Source organism: Emys orbicularis, chromosome 1 (assembly GCF_028017835.1).
Source record: "Emys orbicularis isolate rEmyOrb1 chromosome 1, rEmyOrb1.hap1, whole genome shotgun sequence".
Taxonomy (NCBI): domain Eukaryota; kingdom Metazoa; phylum Chordata; order Testudines; family Emydidae; genus Emys; species Emys orbicularis.
The window spans coordinates 347615264-347632626 of record NC_088683.1 but is presented as its reverse complement, the minus strand read 5'-3'; the positions used below and the strand labels follow the sequence as shown (position 1 = coordinate 347632626).

The 17363-nt window shown below is 47.9% G+C and overlaps 1 protein-coding gene across 1 annotated transcript in view; it reads right to left on the bottom strand.

The window, feature by feature from the left end:
* ME3 (malic enzyme 3) overlaps window positions 1-17363 on the bottom strand; it is a 193726-nt gene that overhangs the window by 58007 nt on the left and 118356 nt on the right. The window contains exons 5-6 of the mRNA XM_065409015.1: window positions 10612-10773; window positions 3513-3616 (exon numbers count right to left, since the gene is read on the bottom strand). Of these exons, the coding sequence (XP_065265087.1) occupies window positions 3513-3616; window positions 10612-10773 (266 nt within the window). The remainder of the gene's footprint in view (window positions 1-3512; window positions 3617-10611; window positions 10774-17363) is intronic.

The following is a 17363-nucleotide window of genomic DNA, read 5'->3' as shown; positions in this document are numbered from 1 at the left end:
GCACTTGCTCAGCCTATAGTTGAACTGCTCCTTACTATTGTCCAGGGTGCCTGTGTATGGCTTCATGAGCCATGGCATTAAGGGGTAGGCTGGGTCCCCAAGAATAACAATTGGCATTTCAACATCCCCAACGGTTATTTTCTGGTCCGGAAAGTAAGTCCCTTGCTGCAGCCGTTTAAACAGATTGGTGTTCCTGAAGACGCGAGCGTCATGAACCCTTCCTGGCCAGCCCACATGGATGTTGGTGAAACGTCCCTTGTGATCCACAAGTGCTTGCAGCACCATTGAAAAGTACCCCTTGCGGTTTATGTAGTGGGTACCCTGGTGCTCCGGTGCCAAGATAGGAATATGGGTTCCGTCTATCGCCCCACCACAGTTAGGGAATCCCATTGCTGCAAAGCCATCCACTATGACCTGCACGTTTCCCAGAGTCACTACCCTTGATAGCAGCAGCTCAGTGATTGCTTTGGCTACTTGGATCACAGCAGCCCCCACAGTAGATTTGCCCACTCCAAATTGATTCCTGACTGACTGGTAGCTGTCTGGCGTTGCAAGCTTCCACAGGGCTATCGTCACTCGCTTGTGAACTGTGAGGGCTGCTCTCATCTTGGTATTCTTGCGCTTCAGGGCAGGGGACAGCAAGTCACAAAGTTCCATGAAAGTGCCCTTATGCATGCGAAAGTTTCGCAGCCACTGGGAATCATCCCAGACCTGCAACACTATGTGGTCCTACCAGTCTGTGCTTGTTTCTTGGGCCCAGAATCGGCATTCCACGGCATGAGCCTGCCCCATTGCCACCAGGATGTCCAAATTGCCGGGGCCCGTACTTTGAGAGAAGTCTGTGTCCATGTCCTCATCCTCTCGTCATCACGGTGCTGTCGCCTCCTCGCCTGCTTTTGCAGGTTCTGGTTCTGAACATACTGCAGGATAATGCGCGAGGTGTTTACAATGCTCATAACTGCTGTGGTGATCTGAGCGGACTCCATGCTTGCCGTGGTATGGCGTCTGCAGGGGAGCAGGAGAGCAGAGTTGCAGCGGAAGCGGTGGATGACGGAATAGATTTATAGAGAGATGCCACAAGAATAGATATTTATAGAGAACGACGAGAGGACCTGCAAGGTGGATGCATGAGAGCAGGAGAGCAGAGTTGAAGCGGAAGCAGGAGCTCATGACAGCCAACATGGAGAAATTCGCTATCGATCGAAACAAGAGCAGGAGAACAGAGTGGCAGCGGAAGCGGTGGTTGGAAAACCAGTTTTCCAGACCTATTGCACCGTCTGCTGCCAGCAGCACCAGGACACAACAGCGGCAGTGTCTGTTAGCTGAGCTGAGTGGGCTGCACGCTTGCCATGGTATGGCGAGACAAGAGCAGGAGAGCAGAGTGGCAGCAGAGGCGGTGGATGACGATGGTCATATAGAGGACCTGCGAGGTGGATTCATGGCACCAGGAGAGCAAAGTTGCAGCGGAAGCGGTCATTCGATGACGACGGTTAGCAGTCCTACTGCACTGTCTGCTGAAAGCAGTATGGCATCCGCACGGAAAAAAGGCGCGAAACGACTGTCTGCCATTGCTTTCACGGAAGGAGGGGCGATTGACGACATGTACCCAAAACCACCCGCGACAATGTTTTTGCCCCATCAGGCATTGGGAGCTTAACCCAGAATTCCAATGGGCGGCGGAGACTGTGGGAACTGTGGGATAGCTACCCATAGTGCAACGCTCCGAAAGTCAACGCCAACCACGGTACTGTGGATGCACTCTGCCGACTTAATGCGCTTAGTGGGGACACACACAATCGACTGTATAAAATCGCTTCCTAAAAAATCGACTTCTATAAATTCGACCTAATTTCGTTGTGTAGACATACCCTAACGATGTCTGGAGTGAAATACGTAACTCGTTTGTATAAAAGGATAAGTCATCGGAGGGGCAACTTTGTGCCAGCCTAGGGAACAGCGGCATTGTGATGTGCTGACTGAGCAGGTACCATTGCTGCAGGCGTACATGTGTTAGTGTACCTGTAGCTCCTCTGGGGCGCTAGCACCTTGCTTTGTTGACAATAAACCTGCTCGGGCACCTTCACCACTGTACCGAGCCTGTGGTCTTATGAATAATATCGAGATCTGCTGAATGAACATGCTGCCCTGTCTGCTAGTGCAGCTGACACCGGAGCTCCAAGAACAGCAACCCTGGCAGTAGTAACAACGCTGCAGCATCAGCAGCAACATTCCACCGCACCAACAACACAGAGTCACTTTGTTATTAGCAGTCAGGCTCGCACAGTGGGAAAGGGGGCTCCTGCACTATTTCTGCCTTTCTCCTTCCAGTTTCTCTGCCCTAGCTCCTTGGATATTTGTCTATTTTAAATATTTATATGGCCCCCACTACCATGGTATCGGAGCACATCACCATGTTTAATGCATTGCACTACACTGTACAGGAGACATGAGGCACAGACAGACTTAGGCCAGGTCTACACCCAGCCGCTAGTTCGGCGGCTGGGAATCGAAGTTCTGGGTTCGATTTATCACGTCTGGTCTGGACGCGATATATCGATCCCGGAAGCGCTCGCCGTCGACTGCGGTACTCCAGCTCGGCGAGAGGAGTACCGCGGAGTCGACGGGGAGCCTGCCTGCCGCGTGTGGACCGCGTCTGAACCGCGGTAAGTTCGAACTAAGGTATGTCGACTTCAGCTACGTTATTCACGTAGCTGAAGTTGCGTACCTTAGTTCGAATTTGGGGGGTAGTGTAGACCAAGCCTAAGTGACTTGGCCAAGGCCTCACAGGAAATTGAACCTGGGTCCCCAGTCCCAGAGCTAGCACACTAATCACTGGACCATCTTTCCTCCCGGTTAGTGTGTCTCTTCTCTTTTCATTTCTCTGTACTTCTTTCCCTTCCAATTCCACATTCTTTAGCCAGGGAATTCACTCCTAACACCTTCCCTGTTCCACCGCTAAACTAAGCAATATGATAGTTGATGCTTATATGTCTTCAGGCTTTAGGGTTAATACTGATGTGGTTACTGGCAGGCAGGGAAGCTCACACCTCTCAGAGTAAGTCATTTACAGGCTGCTTGCAGATTCAGGCAGACAGCCCCGCATTGAATTACACCCTGTTTACTTTTAGAAGGTTTACTTCACAACCATGACAGCTAGACACTTAACAAAACAAAACAAAAAAAAGAAAAGAAAGCTGAGATCGTGAATCTGCTATGTAGCTCATGTAAATACACCATGGAGACCGGATACAGCCCACAGGGCCCATTTGACACCTCTAGCCTAATGTATGGACAGGAAATGGTTATAGTCAGTCCCCTCTCAGCTCTCTAAAGACATAAATAATTTTGACATGGAGCGTTCGAGCACCCAGGGTCATTTCCAGACCACCCAAGGGTTTGCATTAATGGATTTTTTTTGCTTAGCTATCAATTAAACTAGTGTTTACTTTGAGTGTTTTAACATCTTTTAAATGGAAGCAGCTAAGAGGAGACTCACACAAAGCCCCACTTACTTGTTAGTGACTGCTTGCATAAACTCATCAATCAGTTCATCGTATTGTTTCCCACGGACCCGCTTGTGTTTCAGTCCAATATAGAGTGGATCATTCAGGAGAGCCTAGGACACAAAGCATTCTGTTTATGGCACCTGCTTCTCTGCCAGACAGAGATTTACATCCAAAATGTACATGTGTCTCACATTTATGTCTGCTTCAATCATTATTGATAAACAACAAAACATAGCGGCTGTCCAGTTCCTGGGCACGATGCAAACACAAATCCCTTCCTGAACACCAAATGTAGCTTTAGTTCATGATAAATAAACCCACACCAAGGAGCATCTCACTGTGGAAATACAATCATAGGAACTGAGTGCTTGCTGGACAGCACTGGGAAGCAGAGTCCTCTCTCCACAGGACGAGGAGAGCTCACGCAGTGACAGTGCTTCCTTACGCCACCTTCCTGAAGTGTTTCACTCTTGCCCTGTAAGGCCCAGCTTGTAGGTAGTTCAGTGACCATTGCTCATTCAGTTCTGGGTTTCTTACCTGAGGCTGCTCATGTGGAGTTCACTAGGGACAGTCATGATTTTTGCAACATGGACTCCTCTCCATTAGGAACTAATGAGGCCATCAATCCATTTCATCTAAGCCACCAGATGCTAACAAGCTTTCTATTTTATTAACCTAAGCTGGATTTGAACCAGTGATCTGATTGCAGAGCCCTTTACTCATCTCCTGAACCATTTAGTCCTCAACTTCACCTGTATGTGTTTGCTTGTCTCCTTGATTTTGCTGCCATTTTCTAACTTCAGACTCAGATTTCTATTTCTCAAAGTCTTTTGCAGATATTGGACACAACTGCATACATTCAAGAGACTTACAAAAAACTGTTTTTCCAATCAACCCAACAGGTGCTGAACTGGGACCTGCATCCTATCTATGGCTGATAAGAAGCAGTTGCCTCCAAAAGTGGCGATTCAGCATGGAAAGAAATAACATCCGGGAGAATGTGACAGAAATAGCTGTAGCAGGAGACAGATGGGCCAGCTAGCGGGATGTTTTGAAGGTCTCAGTGAGTCATCAGAAAGAGATCCCACTTCCGCCATGGCCTCAGGAACTGAATCATGGCTATCAGAGGGGGGCATCCTACCAAAGCCTATTGTCCTGTATCTTTGTAAACCTTTGTAAACTGTTGGCAGGTATGCTAAAACTAACTCTGTTTCCAGAGCCACAGAAACCCAGCTGTTTTTCCTTTAGCAGGGAATATGAAAGGGGTTTTCCGTTGATTTTGATTAGGTCTGTTCTTCTATGCCATGGTTCTTTAAAGAGAAGACACATATTTCCATTACTATATAGCACTTGAATACATTTTTAAGTGGTCTATGGCCTGTTGCTGGTTCTCTAAAGTGAGCTACCTGGGCGATTCCAAGTTCTGAAAACCACAGGCTGAGTTGCCCAAGCAGTACATGGAAGTATTCTGTAACGCACTGACCAAGTATCCCAGTAGATGTGGGAAACTTCTGATTTAATAATGTTATCTCCTGCATAAAAATAACAAAACCCATCAATTTATGCCAAATTCAAAAACTCAGCTACATTACCTAGAATCATACATGTCAGCCCTGGGTGTGCATCAACATAGGCTGTGGAGCTGGCATTGGGAGGCAGACCTGAGCCATGGCCTGACCATGTTTGGCCAGGCCAAACCTGAATGTGCATGACTCCATGGGCCAGATTGCAACGCCACTCACTCCAATTTGGCCTGGCCACCACCACAAATCTTCCTGAAATTAATTTGAAAAGGTTGATCTGTATGCTCTGGAGTACCAGAAAGATGGCAGGGAAGTGCTTTTAAATGGATCATTATGCACTAAACACAGACAGAGGCAAGTCGTTTAAAAATTAAATTTATTATTTTTTTCCATGAGAGTGGGATAGCCTTGTGGTTTGAGCACAGACCTGAAAGCCAGGAATGCTTTTCATAAAAAGCCTGAGTACTAACCCAGTGTGGAGAACATGGGGAATATCTGCATTATTTTTATGAAAAGCATTTGTGATTCAGTTTCCCTCTCACTTTTGTATTGTTACCCCCTAGATAGGAAGGGGTTAATGTCTTTCCTGGAACAAGGGATAAGTAATGACGTGACTGTGTGAGAGTCACATAAGGGTTGGTATGAATGGTCTATCAAGAACTGTCAACATGAGAATGGAGCTACCTTGGAGATACAATGGAGACTAACAACCTGACCACTGACTTTTAATGAATGCCGACCAAAGGGGCTTTTTGGATCAGGATGGGTAAATTACTTGTCTGACCCCAGTCCCTCTCCTGCCTGAGCCAGGGGAGCAGGGGAAAGTATCTGGACAAACCATGTGACTGAAATTTGAGACAAACAACTGACTCTGAGGTGTGAGCAGAGTGGAATAAGAATCTTGCTGGCCCAGTGGCCAGTGCAGGGTGATTGAACCCTTGTCCGATATGGAGACCCAGGGTACACTCCCAGAGAGGCTGTACAAAGGCAGAGGGACGGTATGCCCTGTGGATCCAAGACACCCCAATTCTGACACTTACTCCCCTCCTGCTGCTGGCCTGGGGAAGTCACTTAGACCTGAATTTTCCATAATGGCCTTTAATTTGGCTTCCTCAGTTTTTAGGCGGCCCAACCTGAAACACTGGGCCCCACATCTAACGGTGTTGAGAGCCCACAATTCCAAATGAAGCCCATGAGTGCTGAGCACCTCTGAAAAAATCAAGCGGCTGATTAAGGTGCCTAAGCTTGGATTGAGGTGACTATCAAGTTTGAAATTTTTTCCCCACTGGTTTTTCTGTGCCAGCTGCGAATCATATATTCAGATGGCTTATGGTCAAATGAGAAGCAAATACATTTTAAAATAGTTTATTGCGTATTTGACAAGCATTGGCCATAGCAAATATCCACAGGAATTTATTTTAAAAACATATCCTCACAGCTGTCTCTTCTGTCATCAGTAAAATGTTGCATTTCAGCCCTTCTGAGCCAGAGTCATAAGGCAGAAAACTGCAAACAGATGGAGTCCTCCTGTCCTGTTATCGTGTGCAGTAAAGTGTGCAATCTGACAAAACACTGCCATTAATTAAGCCCAAACCACCCAGTGGGGATTCTCCATTTGCTGAAATATAATCACTTCCAAACACACCCAGGGATGTGTCAGTTTCCTTATGCTTTTCACAGGAAAAGTCAGTCTGTATCTGCATGGCTGAAATCTTTTAACTCACCTTATCATGCTGAAAGATGGAGCTGACCCTTCCACTCCCGTTGGCCCAGCTCCAGCTTCGCCTTCCCATCAGTGGAACATGAGGACAGCCAGTGTTTATCTGACCTCATACTATGAGCAAGAGTGCAAGCTGGCAACAGGGCTGGCCCACAACATTTTGGCACCTGAGGCGGGGAGCTCAAATGACGCCTCCATACCCCCTCGCTTGGGTTAAAACTTTGAAAGGTCTCAATTCTGCCTTCTTCCTATTCTACTCCTCTCATGGTACTGCTCTGCTACCTACCTCAATAAAGGAGAACTAACAACTTAAAATGCCTTGTTCAAAAATTTTAAGTAACACATAACTTTCAAACACCTGAACAGCAAATGTAACTTTTCTTGTCTGCATAGTAAACACTGGCATTTTTATCTGTTTGAATAATCAAAGTGGTGCTTTCTGTGCCTTCTTGGTTGCAAAGATTTGAACGGCTTCCTGCTGAAGGTCCACAGTCTGGGCCAGCTCATGCTCTATTGAGATGGTTGCAAGGCCGACCAGCCTCTTCTGTGTCGTTGTGGAGTGTAGATGTGTTTTTATTAACTTCAGCTTGGAGAAGCTGCGTTCTCCACTGGCAACCGTTACAGGAAGTGTTAGAAGTATGCGCAGAGCAACAAAAGCATTTGGAAAGAGGGTGGTCATCTTATTTGTGCACATATATTCCAGAGCAGCCTTTGGAGTTAATCCTACTGAAATGTATCTTGAAAGGGTTTTCAGTTCATCACCTAAATCACTCGCATCAATATTGTGCATGTCATCATGTGTCAACACTGTCTCTAGTGCCCTGCATTGCTGGTGTAGGTCTTCTTCAGGTATAGTGAGGAGTTTTGGAATATCATACAACATCCCAAATATACTGCTGTGTTCCCTGAGCTGCATGAAATGTTCTTCAACTGACTGTATTGCACAATCTAACACCTGGTTAAAGAATTCAACTTTGAATTGTTGTTTGGGGTCTCTTATGGGATTATCCCGTGTCTTGTAACCAAGATGTCTTCTTCTTCGGTGACTCTTGTATTCTTGAATGGGTGGGAAAATAGCTTCAGTGTGAAGTTCCTCTGCCAACTTCTGTGCACTCTTCAGAACGTTTTGAAATCCCTCATCTGACCGGTAAGACTGTAGGTATGACTTTGCTTTGTCCAGTTGTTCCATTGCTCCAGATATATCAAGGTCAACACCTTGGAGTCTCTTGCTTACAACATTTATTTCAAACAGTATGTCATGCCACAACACTAAGCCACACAGAAATTTTAAGCTATGTATGTTTCTGGTGATTCCATTTCCCTCTGCCACTGTTCTCCCATGAACAGTTCCTGTCATAGCATTATCCTCTATAATGGCAACTATGGCATCATCTATCTTCCCAATTTGGTGTTTGATAGGCTTTATCGCCTCCACTCGACTTTCCCATCGTGTGGCACTCAGTGGTTTCGGTGTCAGAGAGGATGTTCCCAGATGTTGCTTTAAAATTTGCCATCGATGAATTGATGCAGAGAAAAATACATAGATGCTTTGAATTACATTAAAAAATTCAGCAGCCTCACTGGAAGCTGATGCTGCATCACTGACCACCAAGTTCAATGAATGAGACCTGCATGGGACAAAAAAATCTCAAGGGTTTAACTCTCGGATCCGTGTCTGCACACCTCTGTTCTTTCCTCTCATGTTGGCATCATTATTGTAGCCCTGACCTCTCATGTCAGCTATCGCAATTCCCGTATCTTCCAGCTTTTTAAGAAGCACATTTGCCATACCAGCTCCTGTAGTATCATCAATGTTAATAAATTCTAGAAAATGCTCTCTGACAGTCACCATTGCAGGGACGTTTTCACTAGGTTCTGTTGTTGTTACAAAACGCACCATTCAAGTCATTTGTTCCATATGGCTGATGTCAGGTGTGCAGTCCAGAATAACAGAGTAATATCTTGTTGACTTCAGATCTGCCACAATCATCTGTTTGACTTTTGTTGCCAGTAACTGAATGATCTCATTTTGAATTGTTTTTCCATGGTAGTGGTGTGTGTACATTTCTTGGATGGTGACTCTTCTTAGATGCTCCTGGAGTACAGCATCAAACTCAGCAATCAACTCCACAATTTTAAGGAAGTTTCCATTGTTTGGCACATACAGCTGATCTGAAGTGCCACACAGTGCTAGGTTTTGGGTAGCAAGCATTCTCACAATGGCAATGAGCCTTTTCAGAACATTTTGCCAGTAAAGAGACTCTGATGCAATCTTCTCTTGATGCTGATCATCTATGGTGGCCTTTAACCTTAGTCTCATCTCAAGCTCTTTCCACCTATGGAATGCTCTCTGGTGATTTGCTGCCTTCTCATGGCATGCCAGATTTCTAGCCAGATTTTCCCAGTCCTTTGTTCCTGTAGAACCCAATGTGGCTGGAACATTAGACTGGAAGAGTTTGCAACAAAAACAGTATGCAGCATTCTGGGTTTTTGAGTACATAAGCCATGGCCTCTCCACTTTGTCACCATTGGGGATTTCACGCCAGTAATGTGTTGGATGGAAACTTCTATTTTCATTGTCTTTGGGGAACATGAAGTTTTTCACTTGCTGTGGCCCATGCAGTACAAGGAAGTCCCTCAGGCTACTGCTCAAGTGGGTCCACAGTCCTGGATCATCTAGACTTAGCAGCAGCTGTTTCTTGCGCCTCCACCACACTCTTCTCTGATCTACACTTTTCTTCTGGAATGTGCATGGTTACATCCATTTGAGATGGAGATATGGATGCTGCAGTAGCTTCCAGGTCACCTGCACTCTGACTAACTGGAAGATCAGGCATCTCCTCACCACTCACATCCTCACCGGGGCCGGAGGGCTCACCATGAACATTTGTGTCTATGTGTCTCAGGAGAGCTCCTTCCTGCTTAGATAGAAAAGCTTCCTTTGCTTTCTTTCTTTTTCTGAATGCTGCCCCAGAGGGGCGTTTTCTTCTTTCACTCATGACTCCTGTTCTGTGCCAGCTATAATGGCTCTCAACACTGTAGCCTGATTTAGGGTGTACTGATAATATTAATTTGGATAATATGGGAATTTAATTTATTAATTTAATTTTAATCAATATTAACAATTATTATTATTATTATTAAAATTAAATAAAATAAAATTAATAAATTAAATTCCCATATTATCCAAATTAATATTATCAGTACACCCTAAATCAGGCTACAACACTCAATTGAAGGGGACAAATAAGCAGGCTGGTAGCAGGACCTGAGTGAGGGAAAATATCAGCGTCTTAAGGTCCTAACTGGCTCCTACTACTTCAGTTGACTGCCTGTTCTCCTCAAGTGGGTTCAGGGAAGCAGCAGGAAACAGGAAGCTCCCTGAGAAGCTGGTGTTAATCAATCCAGGCTCCTGGGGGTGCTAGAGAGGTACATAAGAGGCTCCTCCTCCTCTCTCTCCCTGCAGCTCCTGTTGCTTTCTGTTATTCCCTCTCACCTTTTCTCCTGCCTGCCTGTTATGTCTCTTGTGCCCTCATTCCTCCAGCACAGCACTCCACCATCTCTGTGCATCTAGACCAGAGAGAATACATATGCACCAGCAGCAGACACAATTTTCTGCACTCTGGGTCCTAGTGGCGCCCCTCCACAGTCTGGCACCTGAGGTGGCCGCCTCAGTTCGCCTCATGGTAAGGCCAGCCCTGGCTGGCAACTTCCGTACACTGTTGGGTTAGCTGTCTTCTTATCTTAGGTGTCTTTGACTCTAGCTCCGAATTCAAGGATGGAATCTCTGAGTTAAGAACCCAGCTTTAAATAAAACAGCTATTCTTTTTTTTAAATGCACAAAATAAGCAAGTAATCTTACCTCGTTGTCTGTGCCAACATCAAGCAGGACAGGCAGACACTGTTGTGGGTGAACTCCACCACAGGCTGTGTACAAGGCAAGTTTCCCTACTGGGATCCCCATGCCATAACTTCCTAGATCTCCTAGGCCTAGAATTCGCTCTCCATCTGTCACCACGATGGCCTGCAGATAATGAAGAGCGTCCATTATACAGCTTTGCCAATGCTTTATTTAACATTGTTTGCAGTACCAGCTCCCTAGATTTTTATAACAATGCAGTTTTGTAGCCACAGTACGGGATGGAAGTTTTCCCCCTTCGTAGGTTACTGTACTACTAGTTATCACAAGTCAGCCATGGGGAGATGGCTAGGAGGGCAGCAAAGCATGGTGGAGAACATCAGTGAAGGACTCTGAGCCCTGGTCTGCCCTGCAAACATATGTTGGTATGACTATGTCACTCAGAGGTATGGAGAATCCACACCCCTGAGTGATGCAGTTACGCAGTGTAGACAGCACTATATCGATGGGAGGTGGCGTACCTGTGCCTGCAGGAGAAGCTCTCTCTTTGGCATAGGTTGCATCTTCACTAAGTGCAACAGTGGCGCACGTGCACTGGTGCAGCTCTATAAGTGTAGACAAGCCCTTAGGTCAGCATTTCTCAAACGGGGGTCTGCGTGGGTACTCCAGGGGGTCCGCCAGCCCCACTGATCAACTCCTCCCCCACCCTCCCTCAACTCCTCCCCCTCCCTCCCAGGGCCTCCTGCACGCCGGGAAACAGCTGTTCAGTGGCGTGCAGGAGGCGCTCTGAGAGAGGGGGAGGAGCGGGGATGGGGCGTGCTTTGGGAAGGGTGCGGAATCATGTCCGGGGCCCCTGGCCCCGCTGATCAACTCCTCCCCCGCCCTCCCAGCACCTCCTGCACGCGGCAGAACAGCTCTTCAGCGGCATGCAGGAGGCGCTGAGAGGGACGGGGAGGAGCGAGGATGGGGCATGCTCGGGGGAGGGGGCGGAAAAAGGCGGGGAAGAGGAGGGGCAGGGATGGAGTGGGGGGCGGGAAGAGGTGGGGTGGGGGTGGGGCCTGGGGGGAAGGGGTGGAGTGGGGCCAGGGCCTGAAGCTGAGCAGGGGGCTTGGGAGTCCATGCAAAATTTTAAATCAAAATGGGGGTCCTCGGGTTGCTAATGTTTGAGAACCACTGCTTTAGGTAGTTAGTAATTATCCCCCTCCATGCCCCACCCGCCTTTATCTATTTTATCCACCTATCAGGTCCCTCACTAGCAGTCTTTGAAATGAGCCAATTTTGAAGACATGGGAAGGGAGAGACTGGATTAAAATGATATAAACTTGTTTAATTAAAAAGCCGTGTGATTTAGCTCTTCCTATCTCCCCTCTTTGCTAACGTCATTTTCTGCATCAGCCAATGCTATAAGATCTCACTTGTAATTCTATACTGGGTATATTGATCACTATTCCCTTCACAGAACTGACCCAGACACAGGTCAGCTGGCATTAACCTAATGTTCTCTAATTGTTACAGCCAAGTTCATAAAGAGACTACTTGGCATTCATGTAGTGCCTTTCACCCAAGGATCTCAGAGCACTTTGTTTGTATTCAGAAATTAAGCCTCACAGGCCCGTGACCCGACACCTTGGTCAGTATTATTGTTCCTGTTTTCCAGATGGGGACACTGAGATAGAGAGAGAGGCATAAGTGGCGTGCCTTAAGTCATGGCAGAGCTTGGAATGGATACTTGCTTTCCTGACTCCCATTGCGGTGCCATAACCCCAAGACTATTCTCCCCATCACGTTTTTCTTCTCTCCACTCTTAGGCCTAGCTTGACCTAGCTATGTTGCTCAGAGGTGTGAAAAATTCACCCCCCCTGAGAGATGTAGTGAAGCTGACCTAGGCCCTAGTATAAATACCAGTAGGTCAACAGAAGAATTGTTCTATTGACCTAGTACTGCCTCTTGAGGGGGTGGATTAACTACAGTGATGGAAAAACCCCTTTCATCGCTGTAGCAAGTGTCTACACTATGGTGCTAGAGAGGCCCAGCTGCAGTGCCGTGGTTGTACCACTGTAGCATCTGTAGTATAGACGTAGCCTTACTTTAGTCTTTTCTCTCATCCAGGCATTGACATCTGCACTAGATTTGAGCGTGAGTTAGTCAATTGTCAGGTAACACTAGTATCTGACATGTGTGTAGGCGGTTAGTGTAGACACTTCCCATTCTACCAACTTCCCTTTTTAGCACTACGATGGCAAGCAAATACCTAGGTTGATCCCTAAGGGAATGTCCACTGCACTTATATGTTTATTTGACTGGTGGTTTTGTCTGTTTCTCTGTGACAACCAGGGGGGAAAAAGCGAGGCCAAGATTTTCAAAATTATAAGTTTGAAGTTAAGTAATTTAATCACCAGTCTGAGGTTAAGAGTGTCAAGGACCCAAGGGTTAATTAGGCTCCTATCTTTGCCAATCTTGTTGGGTATATGTGTGTGTGGTGGTGGTGAAAATTAGTAAGAACAGGACAAAATGGCAATTCTGCCTTAATGCAGGAGGAAAGTGCCACAGTGCCAAGAACTGGACTTCCAAACCTGGCCAGGAGCTTCAGGGAACGGAGCATTCAGATCCAGATCATGTGGATTATTCGATTGAGGGTGACTTAAATACCAATCTCTCTTGGATATCAAAGGAGAAGTACATGGTGAAATTGTTTTTATTTACTGATTCACTGACTTAATGCCAAAAGGAGACCCACATGCACTTTTAGAAGAAATAAGAGAATGAAGGATTATAAAATATCTCAACAGATCTCCTTTCTTTGGTGGGGGATAATAAAGGTGGGTTTATTGGCTAGGGCTATTTGCTCGGGCAAACGGGCTTTGTGAACTCAGGGAAAGAACAAATCACGTGATCAACTCTTTTAGTTCAGGAGGAAAATTTATTTTCAAATGTTCTCTTTCAGCATATTTCTGATGATTAAAGGGAGATACCATTGGAGGATTTAAACTTGTGCCATATGGTTTTAGTTTCATTGCTGATGAACGGTCATACACTGTTATTCAATGCACAGTTCTTGCAGTTCTTTTCTCCCCCGAGTTAACCCGTAATTTTAAACTGGAAAAAACAGAACTGCACAGAATTGGCTCATGAAAAATCATGAGATGGGTGAAAGAAATGGCTTGTTTGGCACAATGCATCCATGCATATATTTGTGTTTTGTCTCCCTGCCAAAAACTGCCATACATTTGTGTAATATTGGGTGTACTAAAGTTATCATGAAGTGTATGCTGTGGTTGCTCTTGTGACAATCCCTGAGTAGGTGCCAACTAGGGTTGCCAACTCTCTAATTGCACAAAACCGAACACCCCTGCCCCACCTGCTGTCCAGCCCCTTCCCCGAGGCCCTGCCCCCACTCGCTCCATCCCCCCTCCCTCTGTCGCTTGCTCTCCCACACCCTCACTCACTTTCACTGGGCTGGGGCAGAGGGTTGGGGTGCGGGAGGGGAGTGAGGGCTCTGGCTGGAGGTGGGGGCTCTAGGGTGGGTCTGGGGATGAAGGCTTTGGGGTGTGGGAGAGGGCTCCGGGCTGGGGCAGGGAGCTGGGGTGAGCGGGGGGGGGGTATGGGCTGTAGACTCAGGGTGCGTGCAGGCTCCGGGTGGGGCCAGAAATGAGTGGTTCAGGGTGCGGGACAGGGCTCTGGACTGGGGCAGGGGGTTAGGGTGCAGGGGGGGTGAGGACTCTGGCTGGAGGTGCAGGCTCTGGGGTGGGGCTGGGGATGAGGGGTTTGGGGTGCAGGAGGGGGCTCCGAGCTGGGGCCGAGAGGTTTGGAGTACAGGAGGGGGTGTGGGCTCTGGCTGGGGGTGTGGGCTCTGGGGTGGGGCCGGGGATGAGGGGTTTGGGGTGCAGGAGGGGGCTCCAGGCTGGGGCCGGGGATGAGGGGTTTGGGGTGCAGGAGGGGGATCTGGGCTGGGGCAGGGGGTTGGGGTGGTGAGGGCTCTGGTTGGGGGTGTGGGCTCTGGGGTAGGGCTGGGGATGAGGGGTTTGGGGTGCAGGAGGGGGCTCCAGGCTGGGGCCGGGGATGAGGGGTTTGGGGTGCAGGAGGGGGATCTGGGCTGGGGCAGGGGGTTGGGGTGGTGAGGGCTCTGGTTGGGGGTGTGGGCTCTGGGGTAGGGCTGGGGATGAGGGGTTTGGGTTGCAGGAGGGAACTGGGGCAGGGTGTTGGAGTGGGGTGTGGGCTCCGTGAGGGTGTTTGGGTGTGGGAGGGGATTCCGGGCTGGGGCAGGGGGTTGGGGTGTGGGAGGGGGTGCAGGGTCCCGGTGGCACTTACCATGGCTCCCAGGAAGCAGCCGTCAGGTCCCTGCAGCCCCTAGACACATGGGCAGACAGGGAGGCTCCGCGCGCTGCCTTTGCGCCTACAGGCGCTGCCTCCGCAGCTCCCATTGGTTACGGTTCCCAACCAATGGGAGCTGCAAAGCCGGCCCTCAGGTCAGGGGTAGCGCGTGGAGCCTCCCTGGCCACCCATGTGTCTAGACTCTAGGGACTGCAGGGACCTGGTGGCTGCTTCCGGGAGCCGCATGGACCTAGGGCAGGCAGGCAGCCTGCCTTAGCCCCGAGCGCCCGCCATGCCGCCGACCGGACTTTTAACAGCCCGGTCGGCAGTGCTGACTGGAGCCACAAGGGTCCCTTTTCGACCGCGCAAACCGGATGCCTGGCAACCCTAGTGCCAACTCCTTCCTACCAGGAGTCAGGGTGAAGTTTCAATACAAAATGCATTAAAAATAACAGCAGGGCTGCAGACCTAGCAGAGGTTAAGCAGGGAATGCCATCAAGTCATTACAAGGCCATTGTAGTGGCAAGCCAATCACTAAGGGAAAACAGCACATGTCCTCTCTGCAGTAAATGCATTCATTTTCTTGCATTTGGGGAGATTTTCCTATTTACTTTTCTTTGTGAGTCAACACTAAGTGTTAGCCAGAGCTAGGAAAGCCTCTTTTTGGGTGGGCTCCATCTGTTTTTGGGTGGGCACGCCCTCTTTAACCACACCCGAGGCACACAACTGGCATTGGAAGATGGCAGATGTGGGAATATGGAAAGCAAAGAACACGTGCTTTGATGGCAATTTATGGTGAAACTAATGAAAATTCTCTATGCAGAGATTCTTTGTTTAAAATGCAAGTCATAACTAACCCAATGCATCACGAAACCAATGATATACCTGAGATAATGATATTTTCATCCTGTAGATGGATGACTTAAACTCCACCATAGATTTCCACCACAACTTCAACAACCACTACCCATGAATTAAACTCTCTTGAACACTCCCACACCAGCATCAACTTCCTGGACACCACAATCAGCTTCAACACTGGAACCTTACAGACAACTATATATAAGAAACCTAGGGATCACCCCATCTACCTCATAAATCCAGTAACCACCCCAAACACACCAAGAAATCTTTATTTACAGCCAGGCACTCAGATACCACAGAATATGCTCTGAGGAAAATACAGGCACTCCGGGATATACACTTTAACACACGCAAAACCACCTTCACCAAACAAGGGCACTCCACCAGAGAAGTAGATCACATCATGGAATGGGTCATCCAAATACCCCGAGAGAACCTGCTTCAATACAGAAATAAACCCCCCTCCAATGGCACACCCCTGGTTGTCACCTACCCCCACACTGGAACCCATATGGGGTTTTACCAAACTACAGCCCATGCTCAATGAGGAACCCATCCTGAAAGAAATCTTTCCTGAACCCACTCTCCTGGCCTTCAAACAACTCCCCAGCTGCTTCAAGCTCATCATCAGAAGCAAGCTCCCCACAGACCAGGACACAGCAACTCAAAGCAGCACCAGACCCTGCCAGAACAACAGATGCAAAACTTGCAGACCTCTTTCCACTGTACAATGATCAACACCCCCCACGACACCACTTTCAAGATCCCTGGGACCTGCACTTGCCCATCACAACATGTGGTGTACCTCATCCAGTGCACTAAATGCCCCAATAACAACTATGTGGGTGAAAACAATCACTGCACTCTTGAATGAACTCACACAGGAAATGATAAAAGACAAAAACACTACATCACCTGTGGGTGAACACTTTTCACAAAAAGAACAGGAGTACTTGTGGCACCTTAGAGACTAACATCCAGGACACACCACACGATCCATTGTCTACAGCCAAGCTCTAAGATACAACCGCATTTGCTCCAATCCCTCAGACAGAGACAAGCACCTACAAGATCTCTATCAAGCATTCTTAAAACTACAATACCCACTTGCTGAAGTGAAAAAACAGATTGACAGAGCCAGATGAGTACCCAGAAGTCACCTCCTACAAGACAGGCCCAACAAAGAAAATAACAGAACACCACTAGCTGTCACCTTCAGCCCCCAACTAAAACCTCTCCAGCGCATCATCAAAGATCTACAACCTATCCTGAAAGATGATCCTTCACTCTCACAGATCTTGGGAGACAGACCTGTCCTCGCTTACAGACAACCCCCCCAACCTGAAGCAAATACTCACCAGCAACCACACATCACTGAACAAAAACACTGACCCAGGAACCTATCCTTGCAACAAAGCCCGATGCCAACTCTGTCCACATATCTATTCGAGTGACATCATCATAGGACCTAATCACATCAGCCATACCATCAGGGGCTCGTTCACCTGCACATCTACCAATGTGATATATGCCATTATGTGCCAGCAATGCCCCTCTGCCATGTACATTGGCCAAACCGG